This window comes from Camelina sativa, chromosome 16 (genome assembly GCF_030686135.1).
Source record: "Camelina sativa cultivar CO46 ecotype springtype chromosome 16, ASM3068613v1".
NCBI classification, from domain to species: domain Eukaryota; kingdom Viridiplantae; phylum Streptophyta; class Magnoliopsida; order Brassicales; family Brassicaceae; genus Camelina; species Camelina sativa.
In genome coordinates this window covers 16,254,683-16,276,488 of record NC_141895.1, presented here as the reverse complement: position 1 = coordinate 16,276,488, position 21,806 = coordinate 16,254,683, and the positions used below count along the sequence as shown (strand labels likewise).

General features: G+C 41.2%; 1 protein-coding gene and 1 pseudogene across 1 annotated transcript; one reads left to right on the top strand and one right to left on the bottom strand.

Annotated features, from left to right (window-relative positions):
• Position 1: 1 nt before the first annotated feature.
• LOC147925595 (uncharacterized) lies at positions 2–3,416 on the top strand. Its single transcript, XM_087492398.1, has 2 exons — positions 2–1,572; positions 2,291–3,416. The coding sequence occupies exon 2, from the start codon at positions 2,291–2,293 to the stop codon at positions 3,032–3,034; it is 744 nt and encodes a 247-aa protein (XP_087348524.1). The 5' UTR covers positions 2–1,572; the 3' UTR covers positions 3,035–3,416.
• A 6,415-nt stretch (positions 3,417–9,831) lies between these two features.
• LOC109129502 (S-adenosyl-L-methionine-dependent uroporphyrinogen III methyltransferase, chloroplastic pseudogene) lies at positions 9,832–10,610 on the bottom strand (annotated as a pseudogene).
• Positions 10,611–21,806: the final 11,196 nt, after the last annotated feature.

Here is a 21,806-nt window from a genome sequence, read left to right as displayed (position 1 = left end):
CGACAGCTGAGAGATCACATAAAAAACTAGGTTTGACTTGGAGAGAAGTATATATATGGTTAAATTATCCGGTTAGCTTAAAATCAAGGAATTGGTACGCATTTGGTTAGGTTCAGCTATCGGTTTGGTTAAATTATCGGTGAAATTAAGATAATATGATATTAAATTATTACTGGTTGATGGCATAACAAAGTCAACCGCCAATAGTATACAGAGAAGTCTACTTAAACAAACTTAAATCAAATAATTGTAGCCTAATCAACTTTTCCTTGTTTAATTTGACTCGTTTCTATCTAAATTTATTTTATTTCAATGAAAGAATTCTATATGGTTATTATTTGATTAATAGTTTTAACAAATTCATTTTTATATTTTTAAATAAGAATTTAAATTATAATTAAGGAGTAGACGTCTTTTTATGTCTTCTTGTTGACGTCAATTTGTAATCCACCTTAAGAAATCTGTTGCAGACTTCCTCGGATTATATATGTCATTTTGGCTTCTGTTTTTTATTTGGTCGTAAGGGAGTCAACTGTAATTTCAGTACCCTTAGTGGTTATGTTTCTCAAATATTGAACATAGGGCCTACTTTTGCATTCACCACCAAATAAAGGTATATAAAATGCAATTGCCCCAAAAATTATTCATTTTGTATCATTTGCTAATAAGTAATTTAAACTAGTATCATATATATTTTTGATGCTATTTAATTGGTGTAAAACAATTTTAAACAATTTTTTTTTATCATAATATGATTCACCCTCCTAACCGTACAATATCAATCTAATGTCCTTTTGATTCACATAATCTCTATCTCATACCGAAAATTCTACCTTTGACAACGATCTGAGGCCTGAAACGACTGCATCTTCTGCTCTTTCGGACTTTAATAACTTCGTGCTTATTTCCTTTAATTCTAGTTTTTAGATATTCTTAGAGAACTATGTTAACCTTTTTTTAATCTAAGTATAGAATGTGTAAAATGTTATAAACCACTTTACGGATGGACTCCATAACCAGGCCCATACACGGCCCGTACATGGCCCGTGTCCGTCCAAGGCCTTAAGGCCCATCGGTCTTATCCTTTTATCTAGGTCGGTTTAGTATTCCTAATGTAATTGGGCTTTGCCTTTGACTATATATATGTAACCTCGAGTTTGATCAATGAATAAGAACAAGAGAATTCCTTCATTCGATTCTCTAGTTTACAACACGTTATCAGCACGATCGTTTCTAAAGATCCAGCTGAGTAAAACCCTAAAACCCTAACCGCCGCCATTCATCCTTCTTCTTCCACCAAAACCCTAAACTGCCATCCTTCTTGTCTTTGTTCGAAACTAACTCCTATTCACGAGCAAACATGTGCTCGTGATCAAGTTCTATCCGAAACCAGTTCGAAGTTGGTTCGCGGTTCCGGGGTGAGTGCAGTACGTGAGCGGTGCAAGGAGCGGTTCGAGATCTGTTTGCGGTTCTGTTCAAGGTTCATGGTCCATCCAAGTTCGAGGTTCGTGAGAGATATCTGAGGTCTTTAGCTCCCAGATCAAAACCGGTCAGCCCCCTTTAGGTGTTAAGGTAATATCGAAACTTATGGGACCATATAATCAAACTTGAATCTAAAACTATTGAACCCTAAAATCCTGCAACTGCACAAACTAATAAAAAGGTTAAAAGCTATGATTTCTATGACTCTAAAATCGGATTTGCTTGTCATGGATTGTTTGTTTATTGCATGCATCATAAGTATAAAATCGGTTATTGCATAAATTGTTTATTGATGCATGAACCCTAAAATCGAATTTGGTAGACTTGTTTTAGGGTTGCTAAAATTCGAACCTAGTTCCTATTAGGAGTAGGAAATTTTGCTAAGTTAAAAGAAAATTTAACCTAATGATTCTAAGAATTAAAATCGATTTAGGTGTTTGAGAAATTCAAACCCTAAACCAAAAGGTTTAAGAAAATCGAAAATTATTATGTGTTTACATAAAATAAATTTGGATAATTTCTAAATTAATTATAATTATTAACTTAAAGGTTTAAAGAATTATTTCCTAAAATTTATTATTATCCAATGATTAAGAAAAAGGAAAATTTTCTAAAACTCAAAACTATTTAAGAAAAGGAAATTTCTAAAAACATCTAAGAAAAGGAAATTGTTGCATGCTAGTTTCTATCTAGTTTTGTTTGTTTTTCATGCATACCAAAAGCCGAAAATAATAAGTGAAAGGCAAGGCACGGTTCGGTCTCAAACACCGCATGCTAATGATCGGTTGTCTATTTCTGTTTTATGAAGATGGCAAGGCTTAACAACCTAGACTATGCTGCTTTGAATGCTTTTGGAGACAACTACCTGCAATGGGCATTGGACACTAAAATCATGCTAAAGTCAAAGGACTTATTTGAGTGTATTGAGGAAGGTTTTGAACCATCTGACAAACAAAAGTACAAGGCCATTATGCATATGCGCCATCACCTTGCTGAGAGTCTTAAGAACCAGTACCTCATCATAAAAGATCATTTTGACCTTTGGACAGAGCTTAACCGCAGATACGGACACCAACGAATGGTGCTCCTACCAAAGGCTCAATTCGATTGGAAAAACCTAAGGATCCAGGATTACAAATCCGTGGATGAGTATAACTCAGAGCTTTTTAGGATTGTCTCACTCCTTAGGTTGTGTGGTACTAAGGTCACCGAGAAAGAGCTACTAGAGAAGACATTGTCCACTTTTAGCCCTAACAACATATTGTTTCAACAACAATACCAAGAAAAGGGTTTTGAAACCTATGTGGACCTAATCTTGTGTCTACTGCTAGCTGAGCAGAACAATGAATTGTTGTTGATGAACAGTGCTATGAGACCTCCTGGTACAGCCCCATTACCAGAAGCACACAAGGTGGATGTGGTAAAGCAAAATCCGAATGAGCCTAAGGAGCCCAAAGAGACCAACTATGTCCACAGAGAAAGACATTATGGCCGTGGCCGTGGTGGTAGAGGACGTGGTGGTAGAGGACGTGGTGGTCGTGGACAGTTCTAGGCTAGCCGCTTTGACGGTAATGGCCGTGGAGGCCGTGGACGTGGTGGTAGGGGCCGAGGGTCCTTTAACCCATAAAACAAGGCTAAATCTGTTTGTCACCGATGTTGTATGTCCAACCATTGGGCCAAGAATTGCAGAACACCTAAGCATCTTATTGATGCATATCAAGAAGTCTTGAAGAAGAACCCAGAAGCCAACTATGTGCATCTCGATGGTGAAGATGACTTCGACCATGAGAATGATGATTCACTAGCATATGAGACTTCCGATTGCCTTAAAGATGATGACTAAATTTCGGTTTTACTTTGGTTTAATTTTATGATTTTATGGTAATGTATTGGATAATTATTTTGGTTTAAATTCAATGATTTTATTTCAATATTTATTTGCTTGTTTTATTAAAGTTTAAAACAAAATTATTGTCATTATAGAAATGGCTGAGGATATGAGTGTACTAGTGGTGGACAGTGGATCCAGCCACACAATATTGAAAGACAAAAGATATTTCATAAACCTCATAATGAAAAGTGACAATGTTAGTACAATTACGGGTATAGCAAGCTTAATAGAAGGCTACGACCAAACTCATATATTATTACCTAATGGCACACATATTGAACTAAGTGATGCCTTGTACTCACCCAGCTCTAAGAGAAGCTTATTGAGCTTTAAAGACATTCAGTTGAATGGTTATCATATTGAAACAAAGGGTGAAGGTAGCAAAGAATTTCTATACATTACCGAAATTGTAAATGGAAATAAGAAGGTCCTAGAGACTATATCTGCACTAGCCACTGGTTTATACCATGCTAAGATCAACATGATAGAAGCTAACTTGGCAAAGCACAAAATGTTCAATGAACAGTTCACTCTATGGCACGACCGGCTTGGCCATCCGGGTACGAACATAATGCGTAAACTGATTAATAGTTCAAATGGGCACAACCTTAAAGAAAGAAAAGTTATCCCTAAAAATCTCACGTGTGTAGCATGTGCACAAGGGAAACTTATTATACGGCCATCACCAGCCAAAGTTCATCAAGAGACTTTAAACTTTCTGGAAAGGATACAAGGTGATATATGTGGACCAATACACCCACCTTGTGGGACGTTTAGATATTTTATGGTTATGATCGATGCATCAACCAGATGGTCACATGTTTGCTTGTTATCCACCAGGAACCTAGCATTTGCTAGGATGTTAGCTCAAATTATAAGACTAAGAGCACATTTTCCAGATTTTCCACTTAAGACTATACGTCTAGACAATGCTGGTGAATTTACATCCCAAGCGTTTAATGATTACTGTATGTCCATGGGGGTGAGTGTGGAACATCTTGTGGCACATGTCCATACACAATACGGATTAGCTGAATCCTTCATTAAACGAATACAATTGATAGCTCGACCATTGTTAATGAGATCGAAAATCCCTGTGTCGGCTTGGGGACACGCAGTTTTACATGCAGCAGAACTTATACGCATCAGGCCATCTAGTCAACGCAAATATTCACCATCCCAATTATTAACGGGCCATGAGCCAGACATATCCCATCTCAAAACATTTGGTTGTGCCGTTTATGTATCTATTGCTCCACCACAGAGAACTAAGATGTGACCTCAAAGGGGAATGGGAATATATGTTGGATATGAGTGTCCCACCATTATAAAGTATCTTGAGCCAACCACAGGAGATTTATTTAAGGCCAGATACGCGGACTGTCAATTTACAGAATCCGAATTCCCTATGTTGGGTGGAGAGACTAGCAAGCTGGTTAAAGAAATAACATGGAATCAAACATCCTTGAATTGGCAAGATCCTCGGACTCTAGCCTGTGATGCAGAGGTCCAGAAAATTATACATTTGCAAAAGCTAGCTATACAATTGCCAGATTCCTTTGCTGACCCAAAGAGAGTAACAAAATCGTACATACCAGCTTGTAATGCACCAGTACGTATTGATGTTCAGAAGGAACAAAATAATCAAGTTGCTACAGAGTCTAAGCCACGTTTAAAACGAGGTAGACCATTAGGTTCCAAAGATAAGAACCCTTTGAAGTCTAAAGGTGCAAAACAGACCGATGTTAAGGGAGTTACAGAAAATACAAACATAGCCGCGGCAAATCCTAAGGTACCAAATGAGGTTTGGAACGCTGAACCTCAAGGTCCTGAAGGTATTGATAATAATGAGATCTCAATAAGTTATATCATGTCTGGAATTCAATGGAATCGTAAAGATGTCGACATCGATGAAATATTTGCATACAAGGTAGCACTTGAGATAAATGAGGATCATGAACCCACGTTTATATTAGAGTGCACTCAAAGTAAAGATTGGCTAAAGTGGAATGAAGCCATTGACGTGGAGTTAAACTCTTTAAAGAAGAGAAGTGTGTTTGGTTCGATCTTAAGGACAACACCTGAAATAAAGCCAGTTGGACATAAGTGGGTCTTTGTAAGAAAGTGATGTCACTATATTTTACCATATTTTAGGCCTTGTTTAGTTCATGTTTTGCATCATATAGAAGTGATTCCTTAGTTTTTATCACCATTTCTGTCCAAATATGCACTTAGGATGTTTAGAAGCATGCATTGCATACATTTGTGCATTTGGAGTCTTATTAGGTATTATGGAGCTCTAAAAGGGTAAGGAATGACTTGCTGTTATTTTTGGAGCTAAACAAGAGGATAGGGAATATCAGAAAGGTTCGGAAGTCCACTCTACCACAGCACTCGAGCATGCACACGGTCGAGTACTCGGTCGGATGCATATCGAGCTCCTCAAAGATCGATCCGAATGAATATCTTTCGTTGCGATTCAGCTTCCGGATCCTTCATGATAGTTGTAGGAAATTGAGTTATGTTTCTAATGCCTGTAGTTTCAAGTCAATCGGAGGTGTTGTGTCGGAGTTATACGGATTTTACTGAACAGATATCATGCCAGATCGAAGACTGAAGCTACTTGACGGGCCAACCACTCGACCATGCACTCGACCGAGCACATGGTCGAGCTGACCGCCACCTCTCTGTTTTGTCCTCTAGCTAACTAGGGCTTCTCTGTCTTTACTATATATATGTGTACTGACACTTGTGGCCGAAAAAAGAGAGACCCTGGAGACCATGTAGACACCTCATAACCTAGTTTTTGCCATTTTTAGCTTCTTTTACTTTATTGCATCATCTCTTATCTTTTCTCTAGATTTTCATAGATTTGTAACCTTCATAACTTTGAATCTGTTGAATATTTGCTTTCACTTCTTTGTTCAATATTGTTCATCTTTATCTCATCTTTCTAATCATGATAGTTTCATTAATTTCTGGGTTTGTGTTCTTCATGATGATTTTTAGATCTTATTAGTGGCTTAGGATCTTAGGGATGGATTAGGCTGGGTAAAGGTTATGGTTGTTTAGATTGGTCAAGCTTGATTGTTATATATCTCTTCTAGATTAGATATGCTCTATGCTATTCTTATAATGAGAGGGTAAGGATAGATCTTAAGCTTCTTAGCATCACACCAATGTCTAAGTTGTTAGATAAGGCTAATGCTAGAGATTATCATGAAGCATGCTAAGAGATTAGATGTTTAAAGTGATTTTTGACATTGATGATCTGGGTTTTAATGCCTGCTTTGATATGTAATAGCTAGTGAGAACTAGGTCTAAGAAGTATCTTGGTTTGATTGTTATTGTCATGAGAATGGATTAACATGTATTAGAAGATCATTGTCTAGAGATAGCTCATTGTTGATTGAGGTTTGTTGACCAATTTAGATAGACATAGCTTGAGTCCATCCCATGAATCCATCCTTAGGACTTTCTTTGTTTATTGATTTCCCTGTTTAAGTATTGTTAATTGCTTGCTGTTTGCTATGTTTTCATTATTTACTCTGTTTCTGTTCATTCGCTTGTCAACTCGACCTCCCACTCGACCATGCACTCGACCGAGTGCTAAGTCGAGCTCCATTTTACTTTCTTGCTTATGCATTGTTCTGTTCATGTTTTCTTCTGCTTATTAGTTAATTCTGCTTAGTCTTGTTTATTGCACTTGTTCTACTGTTTAATTCAGCATTAGTATTGTCTTAAGTTGCCTTAGTTCATTGCATTTCATTATTGTCATTAGGTTATTAGAAACAAATCAACTTGATGTTTAGCTTAACTTGAATGCATTGATCACATCTTGACTGCTTACATATCACACTCTTTATGGATTGACATCCTTTATGCTACAACATCATAAGGGAATTGAAACACCTTGCATTACATTCTGATCATTCATACTTATGTTTGTTTGTTTGATTGCATCATTCATTCATTCATAAGTAAATACTTGAAAAAGTTCTTGTTTCAGAAAGATAAATGAGAAGAATGAAATCGTGAGATACAAAGCACGGCTTGTAGCACAAGGATTCTCTCAAAGACCAGGAATAGACTATGAGGAGACAGACTCCCCTGTGATGGATGCAACAATATTTAGGTACTTAATAAGTCTGGCTATAAGAGAAGAACTGGATTTGCGGTTAATGGATGTTGTAACCGCATACTTATATGGTCCACTGGATAATGAAATATATATGAGATTACCAGAGGGTTTTGAGCTCAAAGATAAGAGTGGTTCTCGAGAACAGTAGTGCATTAGGCTGAACAAATCCCTTTATGGACTGAAACAAAGTGGTCGAATGTGGTATAACCGATTAAGTGAATATTTAGCTAAAGAAGGCTATAAGAATGACCCAATCAGTCCATGTATATTTATAAAGAAGTTTGCAAACAAAGGGTTTGTAATTATAGCAGTTTATGTGGATGATTTAAACATCCTGGGGACCTCTGGGGAAATCGCCCAAACAGTCGAATATCTAAAGAAAGAATTTGAGATGAAAGACCTAGGCAAGACAAAATTCTGTTTGGGATTACAGCTTGAGTACATTGGTAATGGAATCCTTGTGCATCAAAAGGCATACACAGAAAAGGTACTCAAGAGGTTTAAAATGGACCAAGCTCACCCATTGACCAGCCCAATGGTTGTTAGAAGCTTAGACTTGGATAAAGATCCATTTGGTCCAAAGAAGGGCGATGAAGAAGTTCTCGAACCTGAAGTGCCATACCTTAGTGCTATAAGAGCGTTAATGTTCTTGGCTAGCCACACTAGACCGGACATATGTTTTGCCGTGAACCTCCTAGCAAGATTTAGTTCTTGTCCGACTAAAAGGCACTAGAACGGTATTAAACATGTGTTGCGTTACCTACAAGGGACGATAGATTTTGGTTTATATTATACTAACTATAACAAAGGAGGTTTAGTTGGTTTTGCTGATGCAGGTTATCCATCCGATCCACATAATGGTAAGTCTCAAACAGGTTACGTATTTACACACGGTGGTATGGCGATCTCGTGGCGTTCTATGAAGCAAAGTATTGTGGCCACTTCGTCTAACCATGCGGAAATCCTAGCAATTCATGAAGCCGGACAAGAAAGTGTATGGTTGAGGTCGATGACTCAACACATCAGGGCGAATTGCGGTATGGTCGAGGACAAGGAGCTGACTGTAATCTATGAAGACAATACGGCCTGTATCGCACAGCTCAAGGAAGGTTACATCAAGGGAGATCGGACAAAGCACATCCTACCGAAGTTCTTTTTCACACACGAACTACAAAAGTCGGAGAAGTTCGAGTGGTGCAAGTGCAATCATGCGACAACTCAGCCGATCTCTTCACTAAGGCATTACCGACAACAACGTTCAAGAAGCTCATGCACCAGATTGGAATTCGGAGGCTTAAGGACTTAGAGTGATGCTTGGAACAGGGGGAGCAATGCGTGTTGTACTCTTTTTCTTTCACCGTGGTTTTGTCCCATTGGGTTTTCCTGGTAAAGTTTTAATGAGGCAGCACCCCCTAGCGTATTGCAACGATCCTTTAGCATCGGCATGGTTATGTCATCCAAGGGGGAGTGTTATAAACCACTTTACGGATGGACTCCATAACCAGGCCCATCATGGCCCGTATCCATCCAAGGCCATAAGGCCCATCGGTCTTGTCCTTTTATCTAGGTCGGTTTAGTATTCCTAATGTAATTGGGCTTTGCCTTTGACTATATATATGTAACCTCGAGTTTGATCAATGAATAAGAACAAGAGAATTCCTTCATTCGATTCTCTAGTTTACAACATAAAACTTGGTTATGAATTGTGATCTTGTTGTTGATCGATTCTCTAATCTTTTTCTTCCCAACACCAAATTAATCATTAACAAATGAACTAGTGAAAAATTTAGGCGCACCTTGGCTTTTCCTAAAATTTACCCCAACATTTATATTGGCTCTGATTGAAGCCTTTGTTTATTACATTGGTATTGCCCAAATTAATAGAAGGACACGGACACAAGAAAATATCAGCCTTCCTTTTGTTTATTACATCTCTGAATCTTCATAGCTCCTAAAATTTCACAGTAATATCGATGAAAGCATCTAACGGGTCTCTACAAGGTAGGATGATTCTTTCGTGCAATGTGGTCATAAAGGCGAGAGCTCGACGACTTTCCTTATGATGACGAGCGCTGATGAAACCAATCCAGCTGACTGAATCTCAGTTGCAAAATCTTTAAGCTCAGCAAAAACCTGCAGAACATTCCAAAGCCTTGAAAACTCACTCTCAAGTAACAAACAGACCTGCTGGAAATCACAAAGAAAGAGTATAGTTTGGTTGCTTACCGTACGTTGTAGAGGAGTGGTTCCACGTTCAACCGCAACAGCTGGTGTATCACAAGGGAGACCATGGTCCATCAGTTATTGCGCTAGAGAAGGTAACGTTCCCAAGCCCACATAAACGACAAGTGTTGTATTCGGGTCAGCTGCATTCTCTGCAACAAACAAAGGGTCGGTCCCTCCTTTCCTAGAATGTCCCGTGAGGAACCTCACACTAGTTGCAACACCGCGATGTGTTAGTGGAATCCCCAACTCTGCTGCTATCCCTGATGCTGCAGTAATCCCTGTAACCATATATAATTGCAAACTTCCGGTAAGATTAACCACTTCAGTCACCACAATCATATTGAGTTCCCAAAGAATGCAACATCCACATTAATTAGAGAATCAAAAGCAGTTGCTTAGATTGGAACAGAGTGACAAGAATAAGAACATTACCTGATTTCTGCTATGATAACCAGCGGTTTTGCCGACATAAAGAAGCCTAGCAACAGGAGCAACCAACTCCAAGACATCATTGGAGAGAAGCCTGTCGTAAAGAAAAAGATCGGCACTTTGAATAACTCTGACAGCTTTAAGAGTCAGAAGTTCAGGATCTCCTGGTCCTGTCCCAACAAGATACACATCTCTTGGTCCACAATCACCACCTTTGTAGCCTTTAACTCTATTCTCTCTCAGCACAGACAAGAGCTTCTTCAGCTCAGGAAGCTGCGACGCAATGTCGTTTTCCCTAACAAAGACTTCATCTTCAAACGGCGATAAAAACACAGCCTACTTTCACGGGAGTGTTAAGTACAAGAGATTGAAGAATCGTCTGACATCACTGATAGATAAAAATGGAGTAGAATGCTTTGAGGAGGGTTCAAAAGGTAACATTGCTGCGGAGTACTTATCTAATCTGTTTCAGTCATCTAACTCGGATGGTACTGATGAGCTTTTAGAAGGGATGAAGCCGCGAGTAACAGAGGATATGAATGCGCAATTAACTGCTCCAGTTTTGCCTCAGGAAATCAAACAAGCCGCTTTTAACATCAAAGGAGATAGTGGGCCTGGTGCAGATGGGTGGACTGGAGCCTTCTTCAAACGATACTGGTCAGTGGTTGGTTCAGGTATCATTGCAGAGGTACATGGGTTGGTCGCTTCAGGAGTAATGCCACAAGAATGGAACCATACACAAATTTGCCTGATACCTAAGAAGCCAAATGCCTGATATGAGGCCTATAAGTCTGTGCTCGTTTTGTAAAGATTGTCTCGAAGGACGGTTGATATCAGAAAATATCCTGATAGCTCATGAGATTGTGCATGCCTTAAAGACCAATGTGAAGTTTGATGAAAGTTTCATAGCGGTGAAGACAGACATGTCAAAAGCGTACGATCGAGTGGAATGGGATTTTCTGGAGCATCTCTTCATCAACATGGGGTTTCATACACAGTGGATACAGTGGATAATGGTATGTGTGCGATCAGTCACCTTTTTGGTTCTCATAAATGGTTGTGATTTCGGTATATTCAAGCCGGGACGAGGGATCCGCCAGGGAGATACGCTGTCTCCATTTCTTTTCATTCTCTGTGCGGAGGCTTTGGTGTATGCTTTGCGGAGAAGTCAACAACAAGATCGTATCACAGGTTTTAGTTTTAGTGAAGCATGTCCAATGATTCAGCATTTACTGTTTGCTGATGATAGCATGTTCATTTGTCGAGCAACAAAGGAGGAATATGAGGAGCTTATACTCTGTCTACATAAGTATGGGAAAGCTTCTGGCCAAGTGATCAACTTCGCAAAGCCAGCTGTGACATTTGGGAAGAAAACAAATGATGCGACCAAAGAGATGGTAAAGTAGACACTCAACATTTATGAAGAGGGTGGCTCAGGAACTTATCTGGGATTGTCAGAGTGCTTCAGTGGTTCGAAACAGGCGCTTTTGGGGTTCATTGGTGATAAGCTACAAAGCCGACTTCAAGGATGGTTTTGCTAAGTCACTCTCTCTAGGTGGTAAGGAAGTACTTCTGAAGGCTGTAGCTATGGCACTACCAGTGTATGGCACTACCCGCATGCCATAATGTATAAGAAGAAATCCAATATTCGTCTCTCGGGTCGTCACCCTACAGCGCGCCTTCGGATCGTCATCCAAAGTCTTGGAATATGGCGGTACTAGGAGAACCGAAGTCCCTCAAGAGTCGCGAGCAAACAATTCTGAACACGTCTTAGTCTTATCCCTAAGCAAGTTTCCTTCCCGTGGCTCGCGTAAGACAACACAATGTCCTACCAACCACATATCCCATCACTGGAATACCCCATGCCCACACAAGGATCATCTCACTGTCCTATGGGCCGCCACGAAGGCCAAACAAATGTCCTAAACAGGACCGCCACAAAAGCCAAACAAATGTCATAAACATGGCCGCCACCAAGGCCAAACAAATGTCCTCAACAGGACCGCCAACAAGGCCAAACAAATTTCCTAAACAAGACCGCCAGAAAGACCACTCGTCTCGAAGGACCATCACGAAGAACATATGTCCCGAAGGACCGCCTCAACAGGCACTCTGGTTAAACAACCCGCCACGAAGGCTACACAATGGCTAAATAGCCCGCCACGAAGGCCACACAATGGCTAAACAGCCCGCCACAAAGGCCACACAAGCCCTCCCCCAGGCTCTCCGCCACCAAAAATGGACAAATTCTAATTCACATTAAACTTTCCATTTTTAGCACTTACCACATCTGGAAACTTTCCACTTATAGGAACTTCTAATTCAGGAAACTTTCCTCCAAACCACTGCCTTGCGGAAATTTTGTACCCTAAACACCACCTCATCTTGTTACTGAGTCGCACAACCAACCACCCCAAGCGACTGAGTAACAAGAGAGATGGGCTGGAATACTCCATTCCCGCTCCAGCCACAGACTACAGATGGGACCAGGCTAGGCAAGCTCAAGTCGTGGCTTGCTTCTCATACCACTTCTTAAACCTTGCCTTCATCCTCGCCTCAGGCTCTCAAGTCTGCTCCTCCACACCATCACAGTCCCAAAGGACTCTCATCAAAGGAATCTTCTTCTTCCGAAGTTCCTTGATCCTCCTCTCGAGAACCCTCACTGGTCTCGCCTCCAAAGTCATGTTGGACTGAAGATCCTCAGGGATCTTAGCCAACAACTGGTCATCCTCACGGAGACACTTCCGCAACAGAGACACATGGAAAACCTTATGAAATGCACACATAACCTCAGGTAACTCCAGCCTATATGCCACTGGTCCAACTCGCTCAATCACTCTGAACGGACCCATATACCTTAGACTCAGCTTAGTCTCAGTCAATGACCTGTTCGGTCCCCGCAACATGGCCATCTTGAGGTACACTCTATCTCCAACCTGAAACTCAAGATCTCTCCTCCTCCTATCGGCATAACTCCTCTGCCAATTCTGAGCTTCCTTCATGTTCAGCTTGAGAACCCGAATCTTCTCCGAGGTCTCCTGAACAAAATCTGCCCCGTACATGCTCCTCTCCCCTACCTGAGTCCAGCATAACGGTGTACGACACGACCTGCCATACAAAGCCTCATAAGGAGCCATGCCAATACTCGCCTGGTAACTGTTATTGTAAGCAAACTCTACCAAGCTCAAGTGATCTGCCCAATGGTCACCCCAATCCAACACGCACATCCTCAACAAATCCTCCAACGTTTGGATCGTCCTCTCTGACTGTCCATCTGTCTGGGAATGATAAGTTGTACTCATATGCACCTTGGTGCCCATCTCTGCCTGAAATGCCTTCCAGAACACCGTCTTCTTAATGGCCAGAAAATCTGCCGACTTAGTCAATCGGTCCACAATGACCCAGATAGCATCAAACGTCCTGGACACTGGCAAACCAACCACGAAGTCTATCGTAATCATATCCCACTTCCACTCTAAAATGGGAAGACTCTTCAGCAAACCACGTGGTACCTGATGCTCAGCCTTCACTTGCTGACACACAACGCACCTCGCAACCCAACTAGCAACATCCTTCTTCATCCCGACCCAGTGATAGTACCTCTTGAGATCTAGGTACATCTTAGTCGCTCCTAGATGAATAGAGAACATGCTAGCGTAAGCTTCTCTCAGAATCTCCTGCCTCAACTCCTCATCCTTGGGCACACATATCAGCCCATGCACCAGAATTGTACCAATAGCCGAAACCTGATACTCTGAGTCAACATCCTTTGAGGCATTCACCAGCCCCAAATCCGACTCCTGAGCCAACCGTACTCTGTTCAACAGATCTGCTCTATCAGCGGCAACCAGACCCAACGGCTCCTAAGAAACCGCACACAAGCTCAACGCACCGATCTCTCTTACCAGAGAATCCATATCCTACTCCTGAGCCGAAGCCGCCCACTTCTGACTCAAAGCATCTGCAACCAAGTTAGCCTTACTGGGATGATAGGCTATCTCAAGATCATAATCCACCACCAGCTCCATCCATCGCCTCTGCCTCAAGTTCAGCTCGGGCTGAGTGAATATATACTTCAGGCTCTTATGATCTGTAAACACCTGTACTTTTGCACCATAAAGATAAGATCTCCAAATTTTCGAGGCAAATACTACATCACCCATCTCAAAGTCATGAGTAGGATAGTTGTCCTCATGCTTCTGCAACTGCCGCGAAGCATAGGCAATCACCTTTCCATGCTGCATCAACACACATCCCAAACCCACTCTGGATGCATCTGTATAAACCACATAGGGTTCTCCCTGCTCAGGTGATAACTCTCTAATTTACATGTTTTTAGCATCCTTTTTTGTCCATATTTTGCATTGTTCATACCTCTAACTTAGCATTTTTAGGTCATTTACTGTAGGAATTCACTTTTAGAGCATTTAGGGTGTTGCATTTCTGTATTTGCATATTTTGGATGAAAACAGGTGCTAAAGAGCCAAAAATGGGGAAAAACAAGGACAACTCGAGCATGTACCCGAAGGAGCCATCGAGCTGCAAGAACAAGTCTGAACCCCAACACGATCGAGGAGGATCCAAGAGCATGAAGAGCAACCCGAAGATCATCGGGCAGGTCTGGGAAGCACGCCGCAGACCCTCAAACAAGAGAGCGAGAGCCTCTGTGAGAGAACTGAGCGACTCAACATTTTTCTTCTTGTTTTGCATTTTTATTTTGTAGTTTTCTTAGATTTCTATCCTTTACTTTCTCTACTGTACTCTATCTTTTAATACTATGTCATTTTCATTCATTTTGATTGCTTTGTTATTCGCGTCTATGTCCGAGTAGTGTAGTAAAGTTTCTAGGGATGGGATAGATGATTTTGTGTTCTTGATCGGTTAGGATGCTTTAGTTGATTGTAAATGATTGATAGATTTCTTTCTAGATTGGTGCTCTTAATGTTGTCAACAGACCGAAAGGTTGAGATTAGATCTACGGCGTTTACAAATGCTATAGGCCGAAAAGAATAGATAAAATGCTTGATTTAGCCAATGCTAGAGGTTTACTTAACTCTGAGTAACAAAATTAGATGAGTTTAAGTCTACTGACAATAATGAATCGTTTTTAATGCCTGCTTGTTCATATTGCTAGTGCGATAGTGTGGTAATGTGTTCAAGGTTGATTGTTGCTAGTGCGAAAGTGTGGTGACAAGGTCTTAGAGGTTCATTGTCTAGGAAATAATTGCTTGAGGCATGTAAGGCATCCGTACTGGTCTAGAACACTTAGGATTCGATTACCCCCATCCTTAGGAACTTTCGTATTTATTTATTTGCATTTCTTTCACTTACTCGACTACTTACCCGATCAGGTACACGATAACCTGTATCGAGTAATACCTCGAGCTGTTCATATCTCACTTGCATACTCGATCACCCCACTCGATCTTGTACTCGATTGCTTGCATCGAGTGCTTAGGTCGTGTGGTTTACTTGTATATATTCTTTTACTTTGTTTATTTTAGGAATGGTTAGAACCAAAACCCTAATTGCTTGGCTTGACTTGCATTGTTCTGATCATATCCTTCCTTCTAGCAATACACAAACATTTGGATTGATAACCCTTTGTACTACAACTGCACCGGGAATTGATACCCTGGGTGAAAACCTGTCTATCATCAAGCAAAGCCAACGCCGGAGCAGTAGTCAACATATCCTTCAGGCTTGCAAAGCCCTCCTCGCACTCCTGTGACCAAACAAAAGGAACATCCTTCCCTGCCAACTTAGTCATAGGTCGTGCTCTGCTCGCAAACCCCTGCACAAACCTCCTGTAGTAACCTGCCAACCCAAGAAAACTCCTGATCTATGTGGCATTCTGCAGTTTCGGCCAATCCCTGATAGCCTGAATCTTCTCCGGATCCACAGAAATTCCATCTGCAGACACAATGTGCCCTAGAAAACCCATCTCCCGCTGCCAGAAACTACACTTGCTCAGCTTAGCAAACAACTTCTGATCACGCAGCTTCTCCAGAACTGATCTCAAATGCACTGCATGCTCTTCAGGACTCTTAGAATAAACCAGGATGTCGTCGATGAAAATGATGACAAACACGTCCAGAAACTCTTGAAACTCGCTGTTCATCAATCTCATAAACGCAGCTGGTGCGTTAGTCAACCCAAATGGCATCGCCACAAACTCATACCCATACCACGTCCTTTTACTTGACGAACAACACCGATGCTCCCCACAGTGAAGTGGTAAGGCGTAAGAATCCCCAATTTTCTTCCTCAGCTCTACTAGACTAATAATCAAATATGCTGACATCAACTCACCACCACCCGGATTTCCACACTTCTTGTCCATCCAAGAACCTCTAGTAACTTGCCTCTTAGGGAAACTTCCACAAGATAGCTTATTAGAAAGTTAGTGTTTCGCTTAGCAATTCTCCACAGCAAATCATCAATACAAGCGTAATAAAACAAACAAATACCATACGTTCGCACATTCTGATTCACCGCATCAATTGCTTTGCAGGCCGCCAACTCAAACCACTTGCCTTATTTCCCTCAGCAAGCTTACCAAACCCTTGAATCTAGCAACCTTGTCCATCTCCAATGAACGTAATCCAAAATCCTCGCAACGATTAGATTATCCTGCCATGAAGGCTTCTTGTGAACTTATGTATCTGGAAAACATGCCTTTCCCGGCTCAAACCTGCTACAATTCCCCTTCCCGGGACTCCAGCACCACCGGCCTCATAATCCTGGCGCAACAGCCACACATTCATAACCGCTCCGGTCAATAAAACCCTGGCCCTTTGGTCAACACATCTAAAACTCGAGATTAAACCACCGTCAATCTCTCGAGGTCTACATCTAAAATCCAACTTTGTTGCTCAGCATCTTGGACCCATTTCTCATTTTTGAGGATAATCAAGATTTCCTCGGTATTGCTTGCTCCCAAATTTCCACCCTTAGGTCGCAACCTTCGAGCCATACCGATCTCACTCTCAGACCACCGTCTTCGAGTTATACCGTCTCACTCTTGGATCATAATCCTCAAGATCTCGGTATCAGAGGAACTAATCATCCCCTCAGGTGAACATCATCCCTCAGGAGAAAATCATCCCCTCTGTCACTCTCGGAGCCCACAACCCCTCGAGCTATCGGTATTCTGGGAAAACCACCATCCCTTCAGGAGCAACAATCATTAACGACTATAAACATCTTCTGACCAAAAGTACCTCCTGTGGTCCGAGTATAACATTGCAATGTTATAACTGCCCACTCAACTTCTAACATCCAACTGGATTAACCACCAAACAGAAAAATATCTGCTCCAAAAACATATGTCCACCTATCCGCCTCTTTAGGCTCAATAACTCTCGCGAAGAATCTCGCACCAGTCATCTACAACTGCTCCATCCTCCTAAGATAAGATGGAAAAATCCTCAACCTCCTCAGCCTTCAGCTGCACCCCGCCACATGCGGTACAACTGGAGCCTGCACTGGTACCCCTCACGGTCACCGCTCCAACAGCACGTCAACAGATCCGCCAAGCGATCATCTCGACCCTGGGCTTCACCCGCTGCAACCCCACACCTGGGTTCCCAGCACGTCCGGCACACTCACCGGCTGAAACCCTCTATGGTCCCTCCTGATACGCTTGCGACCCTCTGACATACCTCCTCGTGGAACTCTGGACCACACACTCGCTAGCCTCGGGAACGCACCCGACCACTGCCACGACAACGCCCACGTCCACGACCAGCAACTTAAACACCTTTAACCACTGATCTTCCAAGAACAGATGCTAACAAGCATAGAACAAATCAAAACCACACAAAGAAACATAACAATAACTCACCGTGGAATCTCATTGAAGGCTCGAAGAAGATGTTCTAGGACTCTATGCCACACACAATTGACTAACTCACATAATCAATCAAGACATGCAATCCCAGACAACACAACAGAAACCTAGTGAACCCAAACCTAGAACCGTAAGAGCTCTGATACCAAACTGAAACGACCTGACCCGGTTTTTTTTAATTTTTTAAATAAATAATAAATACATAAATACATAAATATAATAGAATAATAAACTACAACTAGTGGTCCCATACCCACTAGCCACCTAATCACAATCACAATCAACAGCGGAATAGCAATACCAATATCCAATAAATATCCAACAAAAATAAATAACCAATATTCAACATAACTAATATCCAAATAACAGGAATCATAGAACCAGCAATCTAGCAATGTTTCTAATGACCCAACTCTAGCAACCTAGCAATGCCAGACAACAATCAATCGAGTCCCTAGAATATCCTCTTCTTCATTGCCTTGATTCCACGATCACATTTTGCCTTTACCTACATCACAAACACAAATTGCAATGCATGAGTATTTTATAAACACTCAGTAAGGCAATCCTCCCATCTATTGGGCTATACACACAAGCAATAGAGACATCTCTAACCATCAATAAACAATCAACAATCAACAATAACAAACCAGGACTCAACATCGACCGATACGCAGGATCTGCATCGACCGACACCAGTTGGAGGTTGCGTCGACCGACGCAGGATCTGCATCGACCGACGCTCCCATTGCATCGACCGACGCTCCCATTGCATCGACCGACGCATGGTCATGCACTTACCTTTGCCACAGAAGACTCTGAACCTCAAACAAGCAATAGAACACTCCTAGCAAGCTCCTACAACGATCCCAGCTACAGATCTATCCAGAAAAGCCACCAATTCACAGAAAATTTCCAAGAACACCAAGAACACTCTTTCTCTCTTTTCTCTCTCTCAAATGCGGCCAAAACAACTAATGAGACAAAAGAAACGACTTAAGGTTTTTTCCCTTTTCCTTTGTCCAAAACGCAGCGTTTTAACTTAAGTCAAAACGCCGGAAATTAAGTCATCATCGACCGATGCTCCACCTGCATCGATCGATGCACATCCCAAACCAGAAATTCCGGTTCGCAGATGTTACATGAAGTTAGGTTATTTAATTCGTTGGTTCTGTCTGATTTTAATTCGAGCTCACCGTTGACCTTTAAATCTCAGTGTTTCGTTTTAAGATCAGTTCTTTATTGTTTGATTGCATTGTATTTGCTATAACCTGAGATGGGTTTTGACTTTTTGATCACTTTAGTTGATTTTTCATCTCTGCTTTTGAATCTGATCAAGTGATTAACTAATGTACTTGGATCTGCAATTGATTGCTCAAAGTGTCTGTTAAAGTTTTGATTTTTCTATCTCTTGTGTGTTACTCTTCGACATTACATTTCAGTTCGATTGTATTAGGCTAGATGTCCTTGCTTGAGTATACATCAATCTCATTAAAGGTTAAAATTTTTCTGTTTTCCTATTATGTTTGATCTATTCATGAGTTTTCTGTGTAGCTGCTGGTCGAATTCACAATCTTACACAGTCTCCAACATTTCACAAAATGGGAAGAGAAAAAGTAGTTAATCTGCTACTAACAATTAAAGGTCAATATCAAGCTTAAGGAGCTTCCGGATAACCCTGCATTGGTATCAGAGAGTATTCTTTTCTAGATAACCCTGCATTTTCGAAACAAGTAACCTAAGCTTTGAAGATATTGTTGTTTTTCGAATTATTCATTTCAGAAAGAACATCCTCAGATACAAAATTATTTTCCATGTAAAAGAGTCATGGCTTGATGTTCAGCTTTGTCAGGACGGAAGAGATGAATGTGAGGCATCAAATAAGACAAGCCCCTCTCGGGTTCTTAAGTTCCAAAGCGGAGCAATGAAGATACGGTAACTAAAATTTCTTTAGCTATCTATTACTCTTAATCAAGTAATCACTTTGTTTCGTGCCTCCTACAGTTCAAGGCAATATTCTCATTCTTCGGCGATGTCAAAGTGATCAAGTTTTCTTCAGTTGAAGATGCTTTCACTGGATTCTCCGACAAAGCAAGTAGATCTTTGGAACCGTGAAACAAATTTATACATGTTGAGGCAATATGTAAAATCTGATTTGACCTAATCTGGTTTTGTGCGCATGAGCCAGAAGTATTTGATCAAAGTATTTTTGGAACATGATGGAGAGATTGACCCTATGATGATCATGGAGGCTGTAATAGATAGAGAAGAGTATAAGTCACTTGTTGTGGTTGATTGATAAAAAGATTTTTACTTATTTTTGATGGTTTACTCAAACCCAAACGATTCGAAACATTAAACAAAAACGAACAAAGAAATAATGTCAATTACTTCATTATGCTAAATTCTTAATGTTGAGCACAGCCCCGACTAATCAGCGAAACAAACGAGCAAGTCTACTACATTCATTGATCTGTAATTAATCTTATAAGTTCTTTTGCTGAATTATATGTCATCAATCATTTGGGGAGAAAAAATATTCAAACTCTAAAAATATATAACTCACCAAATGTGTATTCTTCAACCCCGCCTCTTCATCTTCGCCGCCGTTACATCTTCTGTGACATCCGCGAACCGGAATTTCCAGTTTGAGATATGCATCGATCGATGCAGGGGGAGCATCGGTCGATGCTGACCTAATTTCCTACGTTTAAACTTAAGCTAAACGCTGCGTTTTGGTCAAAAGGGAAAGGAAAACCCTTAAGTCGTTCCTTTTGTCTCATTATGCGACTTTAGCCGTTTTTGAGAGAAACGAGAAGGGAGAAAAGAGTTCTAAGCGTTCTTGGTGAGTTTTGGAGATTTGAAGCTGTTCCTGTAGAGATTTGTAGCTGGGATCGTTGTAGGAGCTTGCTAGGAGTGTTCTATAGCTTGTTTGAGGTTCATATTCTTCTGTGGCAAAGGTAAGTGCATGATCATGGCTTATCTAAGCTGGAGATTATTCTGATCTGTTTGTTTCTGTGTTGTTAGGCTTGCTAGTATGTTATTTGAGGCATTAGGAAGTTTTCTTGTGGCTTGGGATCGATTCTTGTGGTGGCAGGAATGGAGATCCGGCGAGAAGCTTCGGGGAGACGATGCTCGACATGAGCGTCGATTGATGCTCTATGGGCGTCGGTCGATGCTAGTTCGAGGACGGCGCGGTTGACCTAGGAGCATCGGTCGATGTCTTGTGGAGGCGTCGGTCGATGCGATTAGGGCTTCCACGTGATGTCGAGCATGTGTCGATCGATGCAAGTGGAAGCATCGGTCGATGCAAGCTAACCTGGTATCGATCGATGCATAACTTGTGTCGGTCGATGCTGGTCCCTGATGGTGTCGGTCGATGCAATCCTTGTGTCGGTCGATGCCAAGCCTGGTTTGTTTGTTGATTGTTGTTTGATGGTTAGAGTATCTCTATTGCTTGTGTGTATAGCCCAGTAGATGGTAGGATTGCCTTACTGAGTGTTTAATAAAATACTCATGCATTGCAATGTGTGTTTGTGATGCAGGTAAAGGCATAGTGTGATCGTGGAATCAAGGCAATGAAGAGGAGGATGTTCTAGGGACTCGATTGATTGTTGTCTGGCATTGCTAGGTTGCTAGAGTTGGGTCATTAAAAATATTGCTAGGTTTTTGGTTCTATGATTCCTGTTATTTGGATATTGGTTATGTTGAATATTGGTTATTTATATTTATTGGATATTGGTATTGCTGTTCCGCTGTTGATTGTGGTTGTGATTAGGTGGCTA